At 41.5% G+C, this 16184-nt stretch overlaps 1 protein-coding gene across 1 annotated transcript; it reads right to left on the bottom strand.

Moving 5' to 3' along the window:
• Window positions 1-12584: 12584 nt before the first annotated feature.
• LOC121394332 (serine/threonine-protein kinase N1-like) lies at window positions 12585-15533 on the bottom strand. Its single transcript, XM_041565132.1, has 7 exons — window positions 15427-15533; window positions 15254-15345; window positions 14096-14272; window positions 13929-13991; window positions 13562-13638; window positions 13268-13410; window positions 12585-12835 (listed from the first exon to the last, which is right to left on the bottom strand). Exons 2-7 carry the CDS (start codon window positions 15277-15279, stop codon window positions 12695-12697), a joined length of 627 nt encoding a protein of 208 aa, XP_041421066.1. The 5' UTR covers window positions 15280-15345; window positions 15427-15533; the 3' UTR covers window positions 12585-12694.
• Window positions 15534-16184: the final 651 nt, after the last annotated feature.

Below are 16184 nucleotides of genomic sequence, written 5' to 3'. Positions count from 1 at the left end.
TAGAGAGAAAGAGGTCCCATTTCCCATACTAAAATCAGCCTGGGTGGGACTTACTGCACTGACAGTTCAGGCCTATTAGAAAGGGTTTTCACGGTAAGTACAAAATCCCCTTTTCTCTAGTCGGCCCTCCTGTCAGTGCAGACATATGGGGACGATAAAAAGCTGTCGTTCTTGCTGGGTGGGCATATAGCCTGATTTTGAATGTTATTTGGTTACAACTGATTGTAAAACTTTGCGGCCAAACACGGCCTGTTGAGATGCAAAAATGTTCAACTTAACAAAAGTGTTCGGTGATACCCATAGATCAATAAATAAAGCTTACCCTGGAGAACCTTCAAACAATAGTGTTGTTTATTTCAATATACACAACATGTTTCGAGTCCAAGGACTCTTCATCAGGTGCTTATTACACAGTGAAAAAGAACAAGAGAATAAATACACCCCCAAACCCCATCATGTGATGTCAGCTCCACCCTCTGGCCAGACCATAATAATATCAAATACATCTTAAAGAGTACTGCCATCTTGTGGCCTACTCCAAAATACACCTTTTTACCATATTCGTGTAAAGTTATACATAGTAGTAATAATCTTGATACAGTATATACATTGTTTCAAAAGGAAGTAGTGGTTTCCTACCCTTTGTAGATATTTAGTATCTTTAACTGTCGTAAATACAATGTTGCAGTTCAATTCTGCAGAAAAAGGACAAGTTTATATTAGTGACATATTCATATTACAGGAAACATTTAATACTGAAGGCATCGTTCAATCCCCATGGTTCCATTGCATTAAGCATATCTATCCACTTGGCTTCAGTTTGTAACAATAACATTTTTCTATCACCACCCCGTTTCGGTATTTTCACCTCCTCAAGTACTTGCCACCTTAGGCTGGCACTGTTATGTCTATAGTCATGGAAATGTTTACCCACTGGGGTGTGAGTTTTAGCATCAGTGGGGTTGTAATTCGTGATGGAGCGTTTATGTTCTCCAATTCTAATTCGCACTTTCCTCTTAGTCTGACCAACATACATTTTGCCACAGGGGCATTTAAGTCCATATACTACAGACTCTGTATTGCATGTGCTGTAATGTTTGATAGCAATTTTATTACCTTTCAAGGGATGTGTTACAAAAGGACCCTTTATGATTGAATTGCAGTTACTGCAGTTAAGGCAAGGGAATGTCCCATATTTTGGTGGACCAAGGAACCTTGTGTCTGATTTAGATTTTAATATATCGGATTTCACTAATTTGTCTGCAATGTTTATACCTCTTTTATACGAAAAAATAGGTTGATCCTTACAAATTTCGTGTAATGTTCGATCTCTCCGTAATATAGGCCAATATTTATTTACCACACGTTGTATACTTTTGCTTGTTGGGCCATAAGTCGATACTAGTGGTATCCGCTCATTTTTTTGTTGTTTAGTAGAAGTAGTTTGTTTGGGTCTCAGTAGTGTCTCTCTCTCAATTTCTAACACCTTATCTCTTGTGTCAATTAATTCCTGTTCATTATATCCCCTTTCACAAAATTTTTTAATAAGTTTATTGGTGTTAGTGATATATTTTTGGTCATCCGATGTAATTCTTCTGATTCTTAAAAATTGACCTTTAGGGATCCCATGTAGTGTCCCAGGAGTATGGTAACTTTTTTTATGTAATAGGTTATTGCATTCAGTGGGTTTAGTATAGAGATCTGTCTCCAGTCTGCCCTTATTATTAATCACCTTCACATCAAGATAATGTATTGATTCAATGCTGTATTCAGCAGTAAATTTAATTGTTTTGTGTTGGATATTTATAAATTGTAGGAATTCTTGTAGTTCAGTTTCCTTTCCACTCCAGATCAAAAAAACATCATCCACAAATCTCAAATAACATTTGATGTGGTCCTTAAATCAATTTTTAAGAATCAGAAGAATTACATCGGATGACCAAAAATATATCACTAACACCAATAAACTTATTAAAAAATTTTGTGAAAGGGGATATAATGAACAGGAATTAATTGACACAAGAGATAAGGTGTTAGAAATTGAGAGAGAGACACTACTGAGACCCAAACAAACTACTTCTACTAAACAACAAAAAAATGAGCGGATACCACTAGTATCGACTTATGGCCCAACAAGCAAAAGTATACAACGTGTGGTAAATAAATATTGGCCTATATTACGGAGAGATCGAACATTACACGAAATTTGTAAGGATCAACCTATTTTTTCGTATAAAAGAGGTATAAACATTGCAGACAAATTAGTGAAATCCGATATATTAAAATCTAAATCAGACACAAGGTTCCTTGGTCCACCAAAATATGGGACATTCCCTTGCCTTAACTGCAGTAACTGCAATTCAATCATAAAGGGTCCTTTTGTAACACATCCCTTGAAAGGTAATAAAATTGCTATCAAACATTACAGCACATGCAATACAGAGTCTGTAGTATATGGACTTAAATGCCCCTGTGGCAAAATGTATGTTGGTCAGACTAAGAGGAAAGTGCGAATTAGAATTGGAGAACATAAACGCTCCATCACGAATTACAACCCCACTGATGCTAAAACTCACACCCCAGTGGGTAAACATTTCCATGACTATAGACATAACAGTGCCAGCCTAAGGTGGCAAGTACTTGAGGAGGTGAAAATACCGAAACGGGGTGGTGATAGAAAAATGTTATTGTTACAAACTGAAGCCAAGTGGATAGATATGCTTAATGCAATGGAACCATGGGGATTGAACGATGCCTTCAGTATTAAATGTTTCCTGTAATATGAATATGTCACTAATATAAACTTGTCCTTTTTCTGCAGAATTGAACTGCAACATTGTATTTACGACAGTTAAAGATACTAAATATCTACAAAGGGTAGGAAACCACTACTTCCTTTTGAAACAATGTATATACTGTATCAAGATTATTACTACTATGTATAACTTTACACGAATATGGTAAAAAGGTGTATTTTGGAGTAGGCCACAAGATGGCAGTACTCTTTAAGATGTATTTGATATTATTATGGTCTGGCCAGAGGGTGGAGCTGACATCACATGATGGGGTTTGGGGGTGTATTTATTCTCTTGTTCTTTTTCACTGTGTAATAAGCACCTGATGAAGAGTCCTTGGACTCGAAACATGTTGTGTATATTGAAATAAACAACACTATTGTTTGAAGGTTCTCCAGGGTAAGCTTTATTTATTGATCTATGAGATTTCCTGACCTGGCGGAGTCAGGCACCCTGTCTGAGAGCTGATACGAATTGATACAAACGCTGCAAGGATATCACCTAAAGCATTGTGACTTCGGTGATACCCAGTTGGCTGCTTGGCAGATCTGTTCTGCTGTTGCTAGATTGTGCAGTGCCCATGACGTGCTCTGTGCCCTGGTTGAGTGAGCCTTTACTGTAAATGGTCTGGGTATCTTTTTGTATTCATAAGCAGTATTGATTGTTTCAACGAACCACCGTGCAATAGTTTGTTTAGACACAGCTCGTCCCTTGAATGTAGTGGCATATGAAATAAACAAGTTGTCCGACTGTCGGTATGGTGCAAATCGTTTGATATATATGTGAAGAGCACGTACTACATCTATGTAGTCTTAGTTCATATGTGATTCTGACACCATTTTAGGAAGAAAGATTGGCCCAGTTCTGAGTAACACCTTGTCTTGGTGGAAAGTGAGCCAGGGTGCCCTACATGATAGTGCCGCAATTTCAGATACTCGCTTAGCTGATGTAATTGCAACGTGAAAAGTCACTTTAAGTGATAGCCACTTCAGGTCACAAGTAGTGAGTGGTTCAAAAGGTGGTTATTGTAGGGCCTCAAGGACCAGTTATAGATCCCAAGTAGCGAGAGGTTCCTTGACAGATGGTCTAGCTCTGGCTACTCCTCTAAGGAATTGTCGGGCCGTGCTGTCCTCAGCCCATCTTATGTGTGTCATCGCGGTAAGTGCAGAATTTTGCATCTTTAGAGTATGGAGAGCTAATCCCTTGTGAAAGCCGTCTATGAGGAAGTGTACCATTGAATTTGTGGAATTATCGCCCCACTGAATATGTCGATCTTCACACCAGCTAATACAAGTTCTCCATACCCTATAGTACGTCTTAGTGGTGGATTGTTTGCGAGATTGGAGAAGTATATCTATTGTGTTCTGAGAGAACCCCAGCTTGGACCACCATGCGGTTTCAATAGCCAAGCCGTCAAACGGAGCATGTTGAGATTTGGGTGTTTGATGGGTCCTTGTGTTAGTAGGTCGGGTCTGATTGGCAAGAGCCAGGGTGTGGCGATGGACAGTTGAATCAAGTCTGTATACCACACTCGGTTTGGCCAATCTGGTACTATGAGAATTGTTGTTGTGTTGGCAAATTTTATTTTTTTGATAATCCTGGGAAGGATGGCTAGTGGAGGGAAGGCATACACCAACCTGAAGTCCCACGGAAGGATTAGAGCATCTACAAATGTTGCTCCCGGATCCCTCGTTCTGGCACAGTACAGTGGGAGTTTCTTGTTGTGTCTGGATGCTACAATGTAGATTTCTGGTGTCCCCCATCTGTGTATCAATTGTTTAAATACCTCCGTGTGGAGAGACCACTCTCCCTGATCTACTGTTGTTCTGCTTAAATAATCAGCTTCCCAGTTTTGTAACCATGGGATGAAAACTGTGGAGATGCTGGGAACTGTTTGCTCTGCCCAATGGAGAATTCTGGTTACTTCTTGCATGGCCAGCTTTCTGTGCGTACCTCCTTGTTTGTTGACGTATGCCACTGCTGTGGCATTGTCGGTTTGTACTCTGACTGGATGAGATTGGAGGATTTTTGACCAAGTTTGAGTATATTGATGGGTGAAACACTCTCCTGGTTTGACCAGGTTCCCTGTGTGTCCCGTACACTGCTCCCCAGCCTTTGAGGCTGGCATCTGTGGTTACCACCTCCCAGTTTGCGGAAGCCCAGCTTCAACCTTTCCGAAGATTGTGTGGCTTTGTCCACCATACTAGGCTGGAGCTGGTGATCTGAGATATTGAATTATTTGTTGCAGGTCTTGATGGTTCCTGTTCCAGTGTGCCAGAAAAATGTTCTGAAGGTCCCTGTGGTGGAATCTGGCGAATGGTATGGCCTCCAGGGCTTCAACCATTGGGCCCAAAAGATGTAGACAGTCCCACGCAGAAGTTTTTGTTGCTGAAAGGAAGGACTGGGTTGAGGTTACTATTTTGTCGACTTTTGCTACCGATAGGTAGACTCTTTGAGTTTGTGAATTGAATTGGAGACCCAGAAATTGAATAGTTTGGCTCGGAATCAGTGAGCTCTTGCGATGGTTGATCAACCAAACGTGTTCTGTTAACACTTGCAGACACGTATTGGTGTCTTGGGATGCTTGTTCCACAGTGTAAGTCATCCAAATAAATAAGGGATGACATGTATCCCCAGGGATCTTAAGTATGCTATTAGTGGGGTCAACACTTTGGTGAAAACGTCACAAAGTCCAAAGGGTAGCGCTGTAAATTGATAATGACAGTTGTCGATGGCAAACCTGAGAAATACTCAAGAACATGGCCTGATGGGTATGTGTTGATAAATTACTTGAAGATCTATTGAAGTCATGAAAATTCCTGGTTCCATGGCTGCAATGACTGATCTGATGAACTCCATCTTGAATTTTTGGTTTAGTACTCTTAGATTTAAAGGTTTAAAGTTGAGAACTGGTCTGAATGTGCCCTCTTTTTTTATCACGAGGAAGAGATTTGAATAGAAACCTCTGTGTTGTTGGGAAGTTGAAACCCTTTCCACTACTCCTGTTGCGAGTAAAATGTCTACTGTTTGCTGTAACAAAAGGAGTTTGTGAGGAGTCATGGAAGATGGAAGAAACCTTCTTGGAGGAGGAGATGAAAAGGGAATTCTGTAGCCCTGTTCTAAGATCGTCAATACCCAAGTGTCTGTCACGTGTGTTTGCCACGTTCCCAGGTAGGAGGCTGAGTTTGTCTTTGTAGGATTGGGCTTTTTGTTATTTCGAGTTTGTTGTTGCCAGGTGGGCCTACCCCGTCTGCTACTTTTGTCATTTTGAGAATTTCTAAAGGAGGATCGAAAGGATCTATTGTTTGAGGACCATCCCCTACTTGTTGGATATCTATCTGTATTATCAAATCTGGGTTTCTTGCCCGTGGGTAGAAATGTGCTTTTTCCCCCAGTAACCTCTGATATGATTTGTTTTAAGTCCGGTCCAAAGAGGGACTCGCCGGTAAATCTCAGAGATAATAATTTTAACTTAGAAGCTGTATTGCCAGTCCAGTGACGTAGCCATAATGCGTGCCGTGCTACAACAGAATTTGAGGTTGTTTTTGGAGCCAATTTAACAATATCTATAGCTGCCTCTGCTAGAAATGATAGGGTGGTAGATAATTTGTGCACCTCCACATGTAATTGTTGGCGAGATGCTGGTGGATGTCTGGCTAGTTCCTGTGCCCAGTGTCGGGCTGTACGGGCAAGACCTGCTGAAGCTACTGCTGGTTGAAGAATCACTGCTGCTTGAGTGTAGGATCTTTTTAGAATTGACTCAATACGGCGATCTAGAGGATCCTTGTAGGAGGCTTCCTCAGCCGGTAGAGCTGTTTGGCGGGATAGGCGGGCAACTCCACTTTGGGGGCCTTGTCCCACTTCTTTTGGTGGTCATCCGGAACTGGATATATTTTGAAAAATCTTTGCGGTAAGGAAATGCGTCTTTCTGATTGGTTCCACTCAGCGTCAATTGCTTGAGTGATAGAGTTAAAAATTGGAAAAGCTAACTTAGATTTCTTTTGGACCCCTAGGAGTTTATCAGCTTTTGAGAGGGGTGTAGTCTCATCTTTGATATCAAGAGTTTGCATCATTTCCTTGAGTAATTTTTTTGACACCTCATTGTCAGATTCTGAATCAGTTTCTTGTGAATTATCAGAGATATCAGAAGTGGGGTTAATGAAATCCTCATCCTCTGTGTCTGAGGCTAGGCCCTCCTCTGATTCAGATGAAGATTCTGGTATTAATGTGACCTTTTGTTTTTTAACCATACGTGCCACTTGTGGTTGAGGTGGCTGAACAGTGTTCATAATCCACTGTAAGAAATCCCCAAATTGTGCAGGAACTTGGGTAGCTGCTTGAGCTGAGGGGTTTTGGTCCCAAGGCATGGAAGATGATCCCCCTGCCACAGTTGGTTGAGTAATCTAAAATTGAGGGAGTGTTAGATGTTGAAGTGGGATCCTCAGGACATTGTCCTAAATTAATTTGCGGGGATAGTACTGGTGGCTCCTGTGTAGCCTGGGAGTCTGAGGTAGTCTTACAGTCTGAGCAGTAATTTCTCTCAGATTTTCGTAAAGAGTGTTTGCATTTTCTACATTTTGGCAACTTGTCTGGTTTTTTGGGTTTCTTTGCATATTGTATGACCTCTCTGAGGTCTTTAAGGGAATCAGTCTCCTCCATTATAGTAATGCTTGTTTTAAGAGGAAAAAACTGTGCACTCACGATTATAAGCAGACAGATTGATTAGCAGTAGATCGTTTAGGTAAGGTGCAGAGATAGGACCTCTGTCGTTACCGGAGAGCCGCATAGTGTTGCACAGTTCTAGCTGCGCTATGAGATGACGTCAGCGCGACCCATACACATGGCGCGAAAAAGCTTAGCGCGCATCGTAATGGCGCCTAATGCAGTTCCCGTTGCCTAGCAACCCGCTAGTGTGGGGACAGAAGTTTGACTGCTTATAGAGGTCACACAAGCTGAAGTGCAGTTTTCCTACCTTAATAGGAATGTTTGCACCCCTAGGTCTGATCTAGGGCCATAGATACTATACCTTATGAGCCTGTTATGCAGTGGACAGCTCTGCATGTCCGGTATTGAGGTAGGGAGAAAGAGAAAAAAAAACCCTTCACACTCTGGCACAGATATGACAGCTCTGCGTAACTAGTGCCTGGCCTGTAACAGAGTTACTCCAGCCATTGCTGTGTGTGGATCACAAGTGGGCAGCTCTGCGTACCCTGTGTGCCCAGTCTGTTCCATTTACCATAACAGCATTATAATGGCAGAAGGAACAGCTTCTGCATGTCCCGTTGTTCTGCAAATTCCTTGAATATGTAAAATTGTAGAAAGAAGAGAAAATAAAAAGAAAGAAACTAAAACTGTCCTTCTCCTCCGAGAGAGGACAAAGAACTGAGAGGGGAGAAGGTGGAGTCATACGATGTAACCAGAGGGAGGGACCAGGAGTGTTCAGTTTTTTCTGTCCTGCCTCCAGAGGTGAATGAAGACATAACCCATACGTCTGCACTGACAGGAGGGCCGACTAGAGAAGAGAGGGCAAGATTATCTCTTGATTAACACGGAACCCAGAAACTACCTGTCACGGTCGGCACCCAACACCAGAACAAACACCAAGCACCCTGGTCTCGGCTCGTGCTTCACCAGTAGTGTGACCTCCTTTGGGCCTTGGAAGGAGACCTTGGCTTACTTGGAAGCCACCTGCACTTAAACGAGAGGTGCAAGATGAGGGTTCTGGATAGGCAGACTGTAGATAGCGTCTTTAAGGCCAAAGGTCACGGTACAAGCAGGAATAGGCAAATTTGTGGTCAGACAGGCAGGATCGAGGCAGGTAGATAACAAGGATCGTCAGGCAGGTAAGGCACCACTCGACCACCAGGGTTAGTTTTCATTACACTACCTTTGGTACCGTTCGAAGGACGGCTTTGTCGTGGTGAATAACCAGCCATTGCTCTTTTGCAGATAGTGTTGCCATTTCCAATACTCTCTTTGCCGAGGTTATTGCTATCAGAAAAGTCAGTTTCAAAGACAACCACTTAAGGTCACATGAGGTAATAGGCTCAAAGGGGGCTTTCTTTGAGGAAAAAGCCTGCGTAGGAAAACCTGTGTGCTCGTGATCAGCGTTTGGATTTTCTCGTCCGTAAGCTGGACTGTCTGGTGATTTGAATTAAATATTAGTCCAAGGAATTGAATCCTTCTTGAAGGAGTTAAGGACCTTTTGTGCTGGTTTATCAGCCAACCGTGCTGTTGTAGAATTTGTAAACAGGTCTCTGTGTCTGTTGTTGCTTGTGTTGCCGAATGAGCTTTTAGCAACAAGTCGTCTAAGTAAGGTAGGATGTGAATCCCCACTTGACGTAGATTAGCCATTATCGGTGCCAGGACCTGTGTGAATACTCGAGGGGCTGTACAGAGGCTGAAGGGTAGGGCTACGAATTGAAAATGTTGATTCCGGACTGCAAATCGTAGGAACGGCTGTGACTTCGGATGTATAGGTACATGCAGGTAAGCATCCTTCATGTCGACTGAGGTCATATAGTTGTTGGGTTCCATAAAGACAATGGCAAAGAGAAGCGACTCCATTTTGAATTTTGAACTTTAGATTTAGTACCGGTCTGAAGGAGCCCTCTTTTTTTGTCACCAAAAATAGATTGGAATAAAATCCTCAGAATTTGTGTGGCTCTGGTACTGGAACAATGACTCCTGCTTGCAAAATGTTGGAAATTGTTTGATTCAAAGCCTCTTGTTTGGATGGCGGAACACTGATGGGACAAAACGTTTTGTAGGCATTGATTTGAAGGGAATTTTGTAGCCGGCTTTTATTATTTGAAGAACCCACTGGACTGTGACGTGTTTCCCAGTGGGATTGAAATTGACTGAAGCAGCCACCCACGTGAGCCTCTGAGGCCTGCTGGAGACAGTCATGATGATATAGGTTTTTGGGAGGCAGGTGTTTTGGCTTGTCTAGCTGGTTGCCATTGTGGTCTGCTTTTCCGTGCCCCTTGGTCTGAATTTGTATTTCGGAATGAAGAGGATCGAAAGAAACGATAGCTCCTATTTGTGTTGACCATGGTTTCTTGCTGGAGAACCTAGTTGTATGGTTTAACCTCCCTTTTTTTCCCGTAGGGAGAAACATGCTCTTTCCTCCTGTTACCTCTGTAATTATCTGTTTTAAGACAGGGCCAAATAGAGAATCTCCCGAGTACTTGAGATTAATTAGTCTATTTTTAGATGTGGTGTCACCAGACCAGTGACGTAGCCACAGGGCCAGTATGGCCACCACTGTAGTAGCGGTGGATCTCGCTGCTAGTTGTGTTATCTCTAAAGCTGAATGCGGCAGCGCATTCAGTACTCGACATCAGGTGCGTGACCTGTGCGCACTTGGACCTTTCGCGCTACTCGCGGTAAGGGATCTGGTGCCATTCAGTGATCGAGAAAGGGGGGTAGGCTCTGTTATCACTCTCCACCCAATCTCCTAGTGTTACCCCTGTAGTGTAGGTCTACAGTGTGTTGGGCTGTACAGGCTACTCCAGTGCTGCCAACGAGCCACCGTGCCTGGGCCAATAAACACCCTTGTGTGGGTGTCCACCAGGAGGAATTGCAGACTCTCCTGTCTTAGGCTACCTCCACTTACTGCAATATGTCAGCAAGGAGAGAAGGTGCCTCACGCTGGGAGAACAATCATCAAGTCTCAAACTCCTGTGTATCAGTTACAGATTCAAGCAAAGTCGGAAGAGTAGTTCAGTTAGTTTATTGTAAAAGCATTTTAATGGTTAGGAAGCACCAATTGGGGCTGCAGTGGAAGTTTGAGTTGAGTTCCATGGACATGTCACCGATATGAAGAGTCGTTCTGTGACGTATTGCAAATAGGATACACAGTTGCGGGAGTTGCTGTCCCTGGTTTGCTGTTAAGATTAAACAGAAATAAATAAATAATGCATTCTGAATGTTTCTTACAAATATGGCAGCCTGGAGAACAAGAGCGGAGAACTAATGCGATAATAATAGGTGAAGGAAAGCAGAAGATTCTAACATAAAAAGCACAAAAGAAAGTAGCAAAATGGGAAAGAATAACAGAGAGGAGAGAATAAAGGGAGATAAAGGATAATGGGAAGAAATAGTGACCTTCACTATAAATCACCATCCTATCAAGTCTCTTTTATCCTAAAGACCAGTATTCAAAGGGATCTATGGGACATCCCCCAGCTGTTACCCTCCACCTTCTGTAATGGGTGAACATTATTAATCCTGAAGATGTTTCTACAATCAGTGTTCCCAAAAGCAAACGTCCATATTTACCCAGGCTTCCTTTAGCCGGCTGCTTCATTCCTGGTTGAGGGGCGGATGGCATTTCTTTAATATTCAAGTGTCTCTTCTCACATTCAGCCAACATAATAATCAAAGTTCTGGAGGGCTTCACTGACGGAGTCTGGTATAACTGCTTTACGCCCATACAGAGTTACCATTAGGTTTGTGTCATTATCGCTTGAGCTTTGGACAGCTGGGATGATTGGTGGTGTCACTTTTTTATTCAAGAGGCCATCAAAATTGATTTTCTGTGGCAAAGGAGATGGATCAAATGAATACAATAGAACTGATGATTACAATTTATACTATGGCCTAAAATCCTTCACACAAAGGAACAACCATTGCCAATATCACTTCTTACTGACACAATGATACATTTAGGGAAATAGAAAAAAAGATGGAATATCTAAGAATATCTTAGAATATCTAAATGTTATTTAGAATTTAGATAATGTGTCACAATCAAAGGGACGTTATACTGAGCAACTATGTATTAGATAAGCCAATCCCAGGAGATCCCTCCAACAAATGTATTACTTTGGGTCCCTTCAAAGGCACCCGACCAAAATTTTCCGTTCAGGCGATCGACGAGCCGACCGATATCCAACTCTTCAGCCGATATCGGGCGGCACTTTTTCCCACCATACATGCAACGAATATCGTACAAAAATTCATTTTGTACGATATTATCTGTGCGTCTATGGGCACCTTTAGTAAAGTCAGAGAACCTTTCTACCTTGTGTCACGATTCAGCCATTTCATTTGTTCCCTTACAAAGAAAACTATAGAGATTTTGGGGGGGTCAAAATATATTGGATGGGCACCTTGTTCCTTGATAATGTCACTAGACAAGAATACGTCTGGAATAAATCTATATCCACTCATTATAACAGCACGCTATGCCTAATACACAACTAATAAAACCTACACAGAACAACGGGCTTTGCTTCACTTCTTCAGCTCCGTTTGAAATCCCAGGCGATTCTCAGGAAAATTTGGCCAAAAGCTGCGGAAAAGAATAAAATAGTTGTTACTCAAACAGCACAATCCAGTGGGAGGCGGGACAATCCTGTAGCTCCACCTTCCCAGTATGTTCCCCTGAGACCCCTCCTCCAGAAGGCGATGTCTTTTCTCCAACTATAGGGGAGAAAAGCTTTGAAATATTATAATATAATATGGCTGGAATCTACTATTTTGAACACAGATTTATTAGTATTATCTGGTTCTTCTATAAGTGCCTGTAATTATAACGCAGCACTGTGCAGAGCTTACAATCTATAATAAACGTTGCACCATCACAATGGAGCCAAGACTCTCAGTCCAGTAACAGAATCTTGGAATTTCTTTCTTATTCTGGGTGTACCCCAGTCCAACCCTGCCCGTTACTAAAAGCTTTAGCTCGCTATATATTTGATAAAGCCTTATTTATGAACATTGATATGTAATATTTCTATTATATGCAGATGGTTTAGCATGTGATGTGCCTGTGACTGGCCCCCTCTCAACAATGAATTGTACAGGTGAAGGTGAGAGCAAATATACGTTGTACAGAAAGAGCACAAGTGAAATGAATGATCTCTGAGTAAGAAACCCCAAACAGAAGCCGATCACATGATGATGATGACAGGATTTAAACTTACTCCTTTTGTTGTGGAAGAGAAATCAGCAGGGACTTTCGGTGGAAAAATCGCCCTCGAATACTTGATAAATTCAAACAGATGCTCCATGTTCAGTCCGTTAAAGGGGAACTGCAAAAGGTGGAGACGTATTTGTTAGGAAAGCAGGAATTCTGAGCCACCAGGGATTAATGTCACTGTCCCAGAAAATGGCTAATAATATATAGCAAGTTGCTTCTAAACTTACTGATCTCACAGACAGGGGCCTCTGATATGATCAAGGAACTGGATTTAACACCAAGCAGGACAATCTTTCATTAATACTGAGTCGTTTTTAAATACGGGTATCAAATGTTATGCCTTAATATTATACTCATGGAGTAACTCAAATTGAAATGTTATTAAAGATGGACTAACATTCTTTATGTTCCCTTTGCATAAAAACAATGTACAGATGGTCCCTTCCTATTGCAGGGCTTCCCTTGCTATTCTAATCTTGTACTAAGGTCAAAGTTTTTCTCATAAAAATATTCACTTCTGTTGACTGGATAAAATCAAACTTACCCTGTGAAGCACCATGTAATAAAGCATCACTCCTACAGACCACCAGTCTACTGCTCTTCCATAGGGCTCCCGTTTCAATATCTCTGGAGCAGTATAATAAGGAGTTCCAGCAGGGCTTGTGGTTAAGACTCCAACGCCCATTCCTATAACAAACACAATATTTCATGTTAGTAGTTAGTAGTAGGTTTATGTTAGGTGTCTGTTCTATACATGTCTTTGTGATGAGCAAGATGGTGACACATTAGTTACCGAGTTGAACCCTGATATTCAACGCAACAAAGCAGCAATTCTTACCTTTTTTGCAAAGGCCAAAGTCTGTGATTTTTATATATCCGGATGCATCCAAGAGGACATTGTCAAGCTTTAAATCTCTGTGTGAAAAAAAGAAGATGTTTAATGGTGCTATTAGTAAGCGTCCGTTCCTATGGCATGCCAATGGTTCCAGTTGTGTGCCCCATACAGAATTGCTCATATGTACTGCCCTGAGCCGCTCCAGTGAGAAAATGACAGTTAGGAGTAGAAGCAATGCATAGCCACTCCCTACCTGGCTGAGAGAAAGTCTGCCCATGTTCCCTTTGACTTATACACTTGTGTCTTATACAAGGTCAGGCTCTTGTTGCTGCTAAAATCACATGTCCCTTTTACTTGCATTAAGGCTTACCTATGAATGACGTTGTGTTCATGGAGGAATTCCAAGCCCAGAACAATGCACGAAGAGTAAAATCTGGAAATAGAAAGAAGATTCCCAAATCAGTTGGTAAATAATCACTGCAATCATCCTTGTTCCCTCCCAGAAATCCCATCCATACAATCCACTCTTCTACTTACATTGCTGCTTTATAGTTGAATTCCGGATGATCAATGACTTTTGTTAAATCGCCTCCAGCCGCTAAATCCATGGCGAGGCAAACGTGATGCTCTGTTTGGAACGAGGCAAACAATCCAGTGAGGAACGGATGTTGCTCTTGTTTGGCCAAAAGAAGAATCTCCTTCTCCATCAGAGCACTGGGAAATAAGAGTCAAATATTAATATGTCTGCACATTAAACTGTGCTGGAACCAATACAGTTGGGATGAGGCTTATGTCCCCTCTGTGTGACAAATGATAATAATCTAAGCTGAAGTTAAAGTGAAAATTACTGCTAAATGTCATATTGTAACCAAAGGTCACCAAAGATTCAATAGGCAGTTAGTGTGTCTGTTGTCCCAGAGGAGGTGCTGCTTCTTGGCTCCCAGGGGAACAAAAGTTTAGAAGGTGTTGGGAAACAAGCAGCACCTATAGAATTGATCTCAATAGTATTGGGGGGAACATGTTACTCAGGGAGGCCCATTTATCAAAGTCCGTATTTATCTCATTATTTTCTGGAAAATACTCCGACCAATGGGGTTTTCCCCCTTATTTATCAACACATTTTCCTGAAAAAATCGTGAAAAAAAATGAATCGTACAAAGTATTGAGTTTTGTCTGAAAACCACAAAATCTTTAGATTATTGCATAAAGCCCAGTTCAGATCAAGATCTTTGGGACCTTCCATTGACTTATATGCAACCTCGGCAGGTCTAAGATCCCAGATTTTCAGATTCAGACTTTTCCATCCCCAGGGTATAATAAACGCAAAAAAAAATCTAGTTGTTTTTTCCCACTACAAATACGGATTTTATAGTAAAAATAAAAAACCACAAATTTTTTGTGTTTTTGGCATTCGGACTTTAATAAATAACCCCCTGCATATCTGAATTTAGTCTGATGTGTGTTTCTTAACCTTTAATTGAGATTTATATATGTTTGGGGGAGAAATACTAAAAAGAGTTCCGGTGAGCCCTATTTATAGAGTCTCTTTGTGTCTTTCTCTTCTATACACTGGATTAATAGACTCGGTGCAGCCGTTTTCTATCCTTTGTGTTGGACTAATACAAGTGTGTGGACTTTATTTATTTGTATTAAAACATACAAGGAAAGGCGACTGTTTGTTGGCCTGTAACTTACCTGTTCAATTTAATTGAGGAAGTCATTTCTCGCTTTTTTAAGGTCTTGATGGCAAACAGTTTGCCTGTTGCTTTGTATTTTCCCAGATACACCTAGAAAAACACAATTACCGTCAATTAGATCACATAATGGGAATGAAAGTCCGAATGTTAATTATGGAGCAAGTGACTTACTTTTCCAAAACCTCCTTGGCCCAGCACAGCACTTAGTTGGAAATGGCTAATAGAAACGCGAGATGGCTGCTCATCACTGAAAGAGAATACGTATTTATTATTGTATCTTGTTTGTTGCAGTCATGTACATATACACTATGCCGGGAGCAGCTTGTACCATACCTTGTACAGTCTATAGGCTGCCATGAGCTACTTGGGCTGGGAGCAGGAACACTTTGGAGAATTCCTTTTGATATTTCTTCACATTCTGCCTCATGTTCTTTCTGCCCCTGAGATGTCACTATAGGACCACTGGCTGCAAGTCTATCAGGGACACTTAGAGGCCTGTTTGGTGGGTTTGGATCAGCTGCAGAATTCAAGATAAAGCAATCAGGACTCAGAAACATTGTTGGATCAGGAATGAAAATTTGTATATTGTACCCCCAAGGCCAGACTGTCACCCCTCAGATATTCTACCTGAAGACTTCTCAGCTTTTATCTCCACATTTTCTTCATTATCGTGTTCCACACATGAACGTTCCTCTACGGGCTTTTCACTGTCTGCTGCTTGAGGGACGGCACTACTATCTTCAGGTCTAAATTCAGCCTCCTAGAAATATAAACCATAATATCAGTCATTAATTTAGTGAAAATTGTGATCCCGGCCTAATAATTACACTGTTCCAGATAAATATCCCTTCAACAAAATATAATAAAACCAATGTGAATAAAAAGCAAATCAGTAGAATCAAGATGGAAACTATAAGACGTGGGGTATA

This window comes from Xenopus laevis, chromosome 5S (assembly GCF_017654675.1).
Source record: "Xenopus laevis strain J_2021 chromosome 5S, Xenopus_laevis_v10.1, whole genome shotgun sequence".
Taxonomy (NCBI): domain Eukaryota; kingdom Metazoa; phylum Chordata; class Amphibia; order Anura; family Pipidae; genus Xenopus; species Xenopus laevis.
The sequence above is the reverse complement of the archived record's forward strand: the minus strand, read 5'-3'. Positions and strand labels throughout refer to the sequence as shown.